This window comes from Grampus griseus, assembly GCF_964374135.1.
Source record: "Grampus griseus genome assembly, chromosome: 1".
Taxonomy (NCBI): Eukaryota; Metazoa; Chordata; class Mammalia; order Artiodactyla; family Delphinidae; genus Grampus; species Grampus griseus.
Genome location: NC_139017.1, coordinates 26,172,408 through 26,183,084, shown reverse-complemented (window position 1 = coordinate 26,183,084; position 10,677 = coordinate 26,172,408). Strand labels below are relative to the sequence as shown.

The following is a 10,677-nucleotide window of genomic DNA, read 5'->3' as shown; positions in this document are numbered from 1 at the left end:
GTCCTAACCACTGGATTGCCGGGGAATTCCATGCTCTTTACTTCTGGTTTTTGTCATATCCCTGTTACTTCTATAATTAGATACTTAACATTTTCCTTAATTTGACATAAATTAACTAATTTAAAAACCCCAAAACCAGTCTCATCTTAAGCGATGACATTTGTGAAATCATGGGTCCAAGGTACTAGACTTTTTAATACACACTAAAATAAAAACAGAACTAAGTTAAAAAAAAAAAAAAACCACATACACACACACACAGTTGAGCCACTTAAAATAGTCTTCTACTCACTTTGGGAACAAGGGATTATGAAATTCATGAAAGAATGGAGAAGGACTGTTTTAGCTTTTCTAATTCATCCCAGAATTTCACAGAGGTTAAGGGACACAGCCAAACCTACTAACCAAGGGAAGTTAGGGATAGAACCTCAGTCTATAGTTTAATGTTACAAGTTTAGTGCTTCCTTTATCATGTTTGGTTACAAACTGTGCCCCCAACTAGCTGAGTAGCTATTTAAATATGGGAATTCTTACCGAATAAAATAACTTTAGTCTGTGTGTAAATGGTGCCAAAGAAATTCTGTCAGTAGCCAGCAGGTCAATCTCCTTAAGATCACTAGAATACTTATTTTCTTATTCACCAAAGCAATAGCTGTCTTCAGCTATTTAAATGTAATAAAAAAGAACATATTAATGCATGATTTTAATAGTAGGGGAAACTGTGTGTAGAGGGAGCTAAAAAGAGGTATATGGGAACTCTTACTTTTTGCTTAATTTTCCTGTAAACCTAAAACTGCTCTAAAAAATAAAGTCTATTAATAAAAACAAAGAATGGTATTGAGGCCAGTTGTTTAAAACTAGGATTATATCGAGTTGATATCTTTCTCATTCATTTTATTTTAATAGTGATATTTTGCTATGGGGTATAAAGAAGTATTCATTGCCAGGACAGCTCAAGACCAGACAGAGATGAGAGTACAATAGATTTGGAAGGCATATAGGTGTATACGCCCTGGATTGGATATAAAATTTGCTTTTCACATTATGAAGATAAGATAGTGATCCTATTCAACATGTTTGATCCTCAAATTCTGTTCGTGGTGTTACTAGGCAAGTGATACTTAATGGAAGAGATCATAATTCTCATCCTAAGACTTCAGAGCATAAGTGGTAAAAATGTTATACCCATTTTAAAGAAATGGAGGCATAGAAGTCTAATAAATCCACAGAAATTCCAGCAGTAGATATTCCTAAATAACATTAGAGCAAAAATAGAAATAAAATTCAAGATTCTTGTGCCTGGCTATCCCATTACGCTGTTCCTTCTTAAAGTGATTATTCTTTAAAAATAACTAATGTAAAGAAAGAACACAGTCTACTGGACACTCATATCACTAACATTTTAAAGAGAAGGCCATTAAAAAGAAGATATGCTTTAAGTCTTATTTCTGTATAGGCATAGTCATTTAAGATCATCCAGGGAGGGTTTTGTGTTTGTGGACATCAATTTTAAAAGTATTTATTACATTCTTGGTTGTATATTTTTTTTCCATGAAAAACATCATCGTATGATTACAATATACACTCCTCTATGAGATGTAAGCCGTAGTTAGTACTAAATTTCTAGTTAATATTCTAGTTAGTTAAAGGTCTATGAATTCAAAGGCCTTGGGACCCACTCCAGGCACTGAAATAAAACAACCTAGTGAGGGACTTCCCTGGCAGTCCAGCAGTTAGGACTCCACGCTCCCAATGCAGGGGCACAGGTTCAATCCCTGGTTGGGGAACTAAGATCCGCAAGCTGCACAGAGCGGCCTAAACAAACAAACACACAAAACAACCTAGTAAATAGACTTAGTCAAATTTGCAACCACTTATCTCCTGGAGCAAAGACACCATTAGTTCAATCCAATGACACAGTTCTATGGTGTTCTGGATAACTAATAATTGATCACATACTGTAGATACAAACCACTGTTGGGTACACTGAGACTATGGCAAGGGTATAGTACACACTATACATCATATGAAGGAGAAAGTAGCTTGGGTGGGTGGGTATTTGAGTTCTGTGGACCAATAATTAGTAAACTTCGGGACCAAGAGATTGGATGACAAAAAACCCCAAAACCCAAACCCCCAAAATTGCTAGTTTCTTTGTTTTTCTTGGCCTGGCCACAAGGCTTGCGGGATCTTAGCTCCCTGACCAGGGATCAAACTTGTGCCCTGGCAGTGACACCACCAAGTCCTAACCACTGGACCGCCAGGGAATTCCCAAAAGATTGCTAGTTTAACACTACCAGCTCTAAAAGTATCTCAGCAAAAGCAAAGCAGCTATCAGCTATCATGTTTCGGTACTCCCTGTTGTGCCTAACAGACCGTCCTGCACACAGGACATAAAATATTCACAAATATTTTCTGAGAACTGAATGAAACTTCCTTCTACAAGAATGGAGAGGGAGGCTAAAATGAACAAGGTCACGCCTCCCACCCAGGAGTTCGCAGCTGTGTTTCTTTCACTACTTGGTGAGTCAGAATTGTGAACGTGTGGGAAGAAACAAGAGGGACCAGAGGACTAAGTAAGCCCTTGCCCAGTTAACCAGCTTTCCTTTGGCTTAGCCTCCCTGCCCCACTCCCTGTACGTAATTAACTTCCCCTTCCCCTCCAAGCCTTCCTAAAAATAACTTCCTAACCTCTCTTTCCTGTCACCGCTCTTCACTCCCAATCTCACACCTTCCCTTCCCTTCTTGAAAATATAGCTGACTTGAAAAAGAAAAAAAAAAGTACAAAGAAAAACCCAGCAAAACCTGTGAAGATTTAAAAATCTTTTTATGTTTGTATTGCTTTGCTTAGTGCTATTCTCTCTTGGGGAAGGGGTTGCAGATATCTGTTCTAGGGCAGTTACTAGATAATGTGGAACTTTTTCAAAGAGTTAGCCTCCAATGCAGGAGAGTGGGCAGTTTCAACTGATTGCTATTCACAGGCATTTTATTAAGGGTAAATGGCCATAATCACAGGCCAGGCCTACAAAGTCAAGATGAGGCACAGCACTGATCATTTTCTGCTCAATTCTAAAGCTGCAGACAGTATTGGAATTATCTATAATACAAAATAATAGTATGAATTTACTTTTCAGTATCTGAAATTAAAAAATCCACATGTCTCTCAAAGACAAATATCATATGATATCACTCATACGTGGAATCTAATTTAAAAAATGATACAAGGGGCTTCCCTGGTGGCGCAGTGGTTGACAGTCCGCCTGCCGATGCAGGGGACATGGGTTCGTGCCCCGGTCCGGGAAGATCCCACATGCCGCGGAGCGGCTGGGCCCGTGAGCCATGGCCGCTGAGCCTGCACGTCCGGAGCCTGTGCTCCGCAACGGGAGAGGCCACAACAGTGAGAGGCCCGCGTACCGTTAAAAAAAAAAAAAAATACAAATGAGCTTATTTACAAAACAAAAACAGAGTTACAGATATCGAAGACAAACTTATGGTTACCAAAGGGGAAACATGGGGTGGGGGAGTGATAAATCAGGAGCTTGGGATTAACTACTATATGTAAGATAGATAACCAACAAGGACCTACTGTGTAGCACAGGGAACACTACTCGATATTCTGTGATAACCTATATGAGAAAAGAATCTGGAAAAGAATGAACATAGGTATACATATAATTGAATCACTTTGCTGTACACCTGAAACTAACACAACATTGTAAATCAACTATAATCCAATAAAAATTTTTAAAAAATCCGTATGTCTATATAAAACTATCTGTCTCCTAGGCTTTAAAAAATTTATTTATTTATGTCCTGCAAGAGCCACATGGACTATCGTTAATCTGTATAAACTCTGGGAAGGAAAATTAATTTCAGTAGTGGCAGTATTGGAATGGCAGAGTGAAGGAAGAGCCAGGTATGCCAGGCGCAGGCTCTTACCATCTCAGAGAGAGTCAAGGGCTTTATGAATCAGGAACCAGGTCTGTAAAATTTTTAAGTTTCCAGGACGTTTATAACATCCGCATTTGTTAATTTTATTATCCTATCTCTTTCCCCATAGGCCAGTAGTGAAATCCTTAAGATTAAAAAAAAAAAATGTCTACATGGTCATACCAAGGGTAGCAGGGAAGGTGGAGCTAGAGAGATTGGGATGCTCCGGCCCCCTCACAGGTCCCCTCTTCACCTCGTTGACTGGACAACGCCTCCTTCAAGAGGCAGGAAAGCAGTCGTGTCCCAGTGGTTTGTTATAAGGAGGAAATGGAACATCTGGAATAAGGTTCTGAGAAGGCATCTCAGGAAAGGCTTTGAAGCTCAGCAGAGAAGAGCCACCTTTCCTCTCAGAGAAGAAATTTTGGGATCTTAACTCTGGTTTTGTTCATCTTTAAAAGGGAACCATATCAGTGTCCTTCTTATAAGGTTACTGTGATGATGTAAAATGCCGGGCATCGTTCCTAGAACATAGTAAATGCTCCAAATATTATCAGTATTGGCCCTAGAGTCAGCAGAGAGTCGCGTGGCCATAGTCTCAAGAAATTAAATCAGTCCAGAAGTCCAGGGAGAAGCAGAGGTGGCCTCCATGTCCCACCTGGTCAATCATCTCCTTACCTCCGTGTAACCTCAGATGTGGAAACCGAGGTTACAGAGGAGAGGATAACATGTCCAAAGTCATATAGTTAATGACTGAGGTTCAATCCTGGGTCCATTTACCTCCTAAGGCTACGTGCTTAATTCTTCTATACAGTTCTATCTCCTAATGTAAACATGATAAGAAGTGAAAGTTAAGTTCAAATTATTTTTGAAGCTGGAACTAAAAAAAATTATTCCAAAGTCAACTACCTGTATAATTCTAGCTTTTCCTCTATTTTCACACTTAAGGGGTAAGAGGTTGTACGAGAGATCATGAACATTTTTTGAATCTCTGGGTTAGCTACCACCCTTCCCCTTTCAGGTTTGATTTTCAATGAATAAAGAACAGGGACTCATCAAAAGTTGCTTAGCAATGAGTGTCCCTGAAAAGTGCTGCTTAGAACAGGAAATGCTTAAGCAATGAACAATTTAAGCAATTAAACAGTAACTTGTTGTGTCAATGTGTGTTCTTAAGGGAAATAGAAAGAAACATGTATTTCTGCCAGAAGTAGGGCCAGGAGGTTATTTTTCCAAATGCTTTAAGAGTTGTGGTTTCATGTAAGATTTACTTTCAAGCTGCCCACAAGTGCTGCAGTTCCAGCTTCCTGCTCTGGGTCTCCCTGAAAAGCCTGAAGGAACTCTGGCACTGAATATGCTCTTGTCCAGAGCCAAGGATTTAACACAATTCTCCCTCATTACTGAGAGACCTGAAACCTCAATTTGCAGGAAGGTGGGAAGGAAAGAAAAGAAGGTGAACAGACCACTGGGGCCCGGTAGAAGAGTGGGTTTCACTTCCTCTCCTGCTAGGCCTTTAGCTTAATTCTTTGTCCAGACAAGGACAACATACATGCCATTATCTCTGGTTGCTTTAAATTTCCTAAGAGCCTCTGCCAGTTGCTTTGGTTGATGTTTTGAAGCAGTAAAAAAAAAAGTGGGGGAGGAAGGTGACAAATTCCGCCCAGAATTTTTGCCCTTAACATTCTTCTCTAAATATTCAGGTTATGAAATAGAATATAACGATTATATCTTACATTTATAAAGAAGCAGGATAGCAGAGTGGCTCTGGAATCAGAACTAGATTCCTAGCCAGCTCTTACCAACCAGCTTTGAAACCTTAAACAGGCCATTAATGTGAATATGTAGCTTTTTCACCTGTAAAACGGAGATACTATCAGCCTCATAAAGATTAAAAGAGATAATATATACAAAGTATTTAAAGAGTTATTTTTATTATTGTAACTGTAATGAAACTGTACTCTTAATTCTGTTGTATTCTAATAAGGTTCTCCTTTTGAGATCACAGAGTAAGGTTACTTGCCTTATGGGTAGGGGTAGTGTAGGAGTAGTGTCTTCCTTGAAAGGCTGGACATTCTTTTTTTTTTGCGGTACGCGGGCCTCTCACTGTTGTGGCATCTCCCGTTGCGGCGCACAGGCTCCGGACACGCAGGCTCAGCGGCCATGGCTCACGGGCCCAGCCGCTCCGCGGCACATGGGATCTTCCCGGACTGGGGCACGAACCCACGTCCCCTGCATCGGCAGGCGGACTCTCAACCAGTGCGCCACCAGGGAAGCCCCAAGGCCGGACATTCTTGATGTTAATCATCCAGGGAAGGGACGCAGCTTCCATTAGAAAACTGGAATTAGACCAGAGAAGTAACAGCATGCCTCTCATTTTCCTGGGTCTAGAGCCCAAGGAAGCTAGATATGCTTAAGGCTGCTCATGCTTGGTAAGATTTAAAAATGGCAAGGTGGAAATCAGGAAGGGGCCACAAACTTAAGATGAAGCTCTATCATGTAAGTTAGATCGCATCAGGCAGGCAGCAGATTCTAGTAGTAACCTGTGTAAGACCTGGAGTCAGACCACCTCCCGGTCGTGTAGCTGAAGCACTGGAAAAGGAAACTCTCCAAGTCGAAGCTGAATCTCAGAAAAGAAGTTGGGGTTTGACCTCTAAGTACTCCTTCCTACGTGGAAGTGGGGATTCCTCGCAAGTTCTCTAAAATTTTCAAAGCTTTCAGTTACATCTATTCAGTCTCATGAAAACTCTAAGGCAAGGAGCTTGGACATTGCTATCTCCATTTTTCTAAGTTAACTAAGTTTTAAAGAGATTACACGCCTTGCCTAGGATCATGAGGTCAGTACAGGGCAATGGCTGAGGAAAATCCAGTTTAAAAAAAAATTATTCCTAGTCCAAGGAGATGCCAACAATCTCCATACTAGGACAGTAAAGGTGCTGTGAAGATTTTTTACTGTCATTTTGCGTTATTCACACCACTTACCCTAGCCACTTTACCCACACCTTAGGTAAGTGAGTCAGCTGTATTCAGAAGAAACATTTCTGTGTCCCTCGTGGGCACAGAACTGATGCCTGTGAGAAGAGATTTAACACTATAAATTCAATCATGCAAAAAGACATAACCTGTACACATCCCTCTGGCCCCACTGATTGGCAGAGTGGGCTTAAATTGTCACTTGGATAACCATTTTTTTTCACTTTGTGGAAAGTTTTCCAGAATCATTACAGACTTTTATGTCTAATCAGCTAATTAGTCAATTGAAAAGTACGTACTAAGCTCATAGTATGTGCCCCAAATTGGGATAGGTACTGTGGGTATACAAAAGGTGCATATATTAGGATCCAGTCTTCAAATCTAATTGGGGAGGAGGAGTTAATTAACATAAATTTTTTTTACTCATCCAAATTTAAAGAGTGTTGCCTTAAATATGCTAGAGATATTATATTAGAGATAAACGTGGCTTGAAATAATCTAGACAATGAAAAGCTTTGTTTCTTAATAAGTCATTGAGAATACTAAATTCTGTCCTAATTTTAAAAATGCACATTATTTTAGACATAAACATTGAAAAGCTGTTCTAGGCACTGCGGATATATGGACAAATAAAGCACTTCCTGTCCTCAAGAGCTTACCGTTTGTTAGGGGGAAACAAGTCACTGAAAATCAACGTGATTTGGGTCTACAGTGTGGCTATAGTACCTCAGAGTAACTGGTTGATAGGGAAAGCTTCAAGGAGTGCATGACCTTTAAGGAGGTCACTGACAACAGGGAGGGGACATATGTGTGTCTGTGGGAGGGTGAATGTTAGAGCAGAGAGAGAGGAGGGAAAGTCATTCCGTAAAAAGGAACTGAAAGCAGCATATGAAAAGGCACAGTAGCAGGCCTGAAGACTAAAGCTGGGGTTTCCCACGTTTATTTCAAAGGCCTTCATCGTCTATATGGAAAGAGGGATCTTTTAAAAACCAATAGCTAGACAACCATGACTATGAAATTTAAATATACATGAGTGCTGATGACTACTTTCCCCTATTTTTCGGCATTAAGACCTTACTGTTCAGGATAGTATTCATCTTATGTAAGTATGTATCTTCTAATATGAGCCATTTTGTGGATTCAATTGTTTATAGTCAATTTCAGAGAGAATGCTGATCGCAGCACCATATATCTCCTACAGAAAAAATATTTAAATAAAGAATATTAGTCAGTTTTCTTTAGGGTTTACTGAGGGATTACAGAACCAGAATAATATGAACATAAAAACTCAGTAAAACCATTAAATACCTTTTATTTTGAAGGCTTCTTAATATTTACAGTTTATAATCGATTTTTACATAAAATCAAGTAATTTAAATTAGTACACACATGCATTTAAATAGCATCTAAAACTCGTTTGAAAATATATATTTGTTTGAACCATACCATTAGGCATATTACTCAAAAATCATTTTTAAAAGAAAATATTCTAGTATAGTGAACTTTTCCTTAAAATGAGACGAAAACTTAACATCATGCCACGGCTTCGAAGTTCTAGAAAAGCGAGATTTAAAACTTTCCTTCCCAGTAATTTTAACTGGAGGTCTTGTCAAATTTCACAAGAAATTTTATGTACTTAACAGTGAGCATAAGATGGGCACGTTTCTGTTGCTATGAGAACCTTCTATTTTGTATCAGAAAAAGCAGCCTTGACGACGCAGTGTTTGCGCCGATTTTACACATGTTTTTCTACAGCGATTCCGCTCCTCCAGTGATAACAGTTTCATGGCTCTGGTTTCCTTCCGCGCCGGCCCAGTTTTCCGTCCCAGCTCCAGCTCTCGCCCGCCGTGCAGTCCCCGTCTCTGGGAGCGAGCGGCGAGCACTGGACGGGAGAAAACGGGAGGCCGGAGGTGGGGCAGGTCCGGCCTCTCCGCGGGCTGTGGACGGGATGAAGAGGAGGTGGGATTGCCGGTTGGTTCTGTCACCCCGGAGCCGAGTTCTGCACCCATCTCTCCAATTGCGTTTTAAAATATGCAGTAAAAAAAAAAATCGAGCAACGCCACATCCTACAAACTGGAGGGGAGGGGGAGAGCATTGTGTCCCCAAACGGATCATAAACAAGGGAAAGGAGGGGTTCGGAACTTTATTATTAAATACTTCCTCCACGCCAGAAAAACCAGGGCTCAGGCCTCGGTACTAAAGGGATAGGCTGAAGCCCCGGACGCGGCTCAGTGGTCGCGGGCGGCGGGTCCGGGCTTCCGGTCTCCCGGGCGCCAGAGGGTCATGGCGGGAAGGGGGAGGGCGCGCGCTCCAAGCTTTCCCTCCCCCACCCACACCCAGGGTCTTCTTCCTTCGGGATTCGGAGCCGCCTATCCTCCAGGGCCGACTAGCCGCAGGGCTGCAGGGGTCCAGGACGCCGCGACATAGCTTAGCGACAGCGCTCTCCCTGGCGACGGCGCCGCAACAAGATGGCGGACGACAGAGACAGGGAAGGCACAGGTAAGAGGCGCCGCAGGAGCGCAGCCGTAGCCGCCCGCCGCGATCCCAGGCCGCACGGGGGAGCTCCGGGCAGGGTGGGTCACCCTACCTCTGGACCCCACCCGCAGGGAGAGGGCTGACCGAGCCAGGTCCCGCCGCCCGCCCTGCCGGGGAGGCCCCCTCCCCTGTTCCTGCCGCCTCGCCCCGCCCCGCCCCTCCGCTCCCGCCCGGCAGTCATTCGCCCCTCCCGCCCCTCCCGCTTCTCGGTTCCCGCCCGGCCCTGGTTCCGACCCCCTTCCTCCTCCCTTTTTCCGAGCCCCGAGCCTCGCTTCCAGCGCGGGTTGTGGCTGAGGCGCTGGCAGGGGAGGGCCATAATGGCGTCCTTGTTCACGGTCTCGGGGACGTCGCCTCCAATCCCTCGACCGGGCTCTGGTTGCCGCAGGCGCCACGCCGGCAGCTTCTCGGGCTGTGGGCCCCGGGGCGGGCCTGCGTGAGGACCGATCCGGCCTTTAGAGTCTGGCGGGCTCCTCCCCTGCCGCGCCGAAACCCCGCCCGGGCCAGCGGGCTGGCGTTCGCGGCCACCATTTTGACTCCGTAATGGGGACGTAGGAGGACAACCTCGAGGACAGTACCTCTCTCTCCGAGCCTCCAGGTTCCGAAGTGCCTGCTCGGTGGCCGGCGCTATGCTACCCGCCTGGGGTATTGTCTTAAACGAAAAAACAAAAAACAACTTTAATAAAGACGAAAGAGCAAACTCCAGAGGGAACTCGTAGAGCCCTGTGCGCCGGCCTGGCCTCTGCTGCGGTACCAGCCGGGCCAGCGCGCGCGGTCGCGGCGTCAGAGGCGGGTCTGGGCCTCGGGGCTCCGGGTCGCCATATCGGGGGGATTGATGTCCTTAATGTGTGGGGAGGCGAAAACCCGGTTATCCATGTTTACTTGCAAGACCGTTACGTTGTTTTAATTCGGCGGTTTGCTTAAAAACTTGATCCTTGGTTACTATCCTACGTTAGTTACTCAAAAATAATTGTTTATTTTGGTAATTGGCAAACTCATCGCAAAAACATCAAAAAGGCCATGAAACTGTAGAGGTAAACATCTTAGAAATGAAAATAATACTCCACCTTTGTTCTTTTCTTGAGTGCTTGAAACATCAACATACCATTTTTCTCAGCATGGAACAAAGATGTAATCAGGTTAACAGTATTTACAAGTGTAGAAGCCAGCCCTAGATACTTAGTCACTTGTCACGGTGATCACAGAAAATCAGCGGAGAAACTGCAAAAGAGCTACCTACTGATAGCAATAA

At 43.4% G+C, this 10,677-nt stretch overlaps 1 protein-coding gene across 2 annotated transcripts in view; it reads left to right on the top strand.

Moving 5' to 3' along the window:
* The first annotated feature begins 9,228 nt into the window (after positions 1–9,228).
* Positions 9,229–10,677, top strand: part of DRC8 (dynein regulatory complex subunit 8) — a 140,949-nt gene continuing 139,500 nt past the window's right edge. For both annotated transcript variants that reach the window (XM_082673403.1, XM_082673402.1), the window contains exon 1: positions 9,229–9,392. In XM_082673403.1, the coding sequence (XP_082529529.1) occupies positions 9,362–9,392 (31 nt within the window). In that variant the 5' untranslated portion in view covers positions 9,229–9,361. The remainder of the gene's footprint in view (positions 9,393–10,677) is intronic.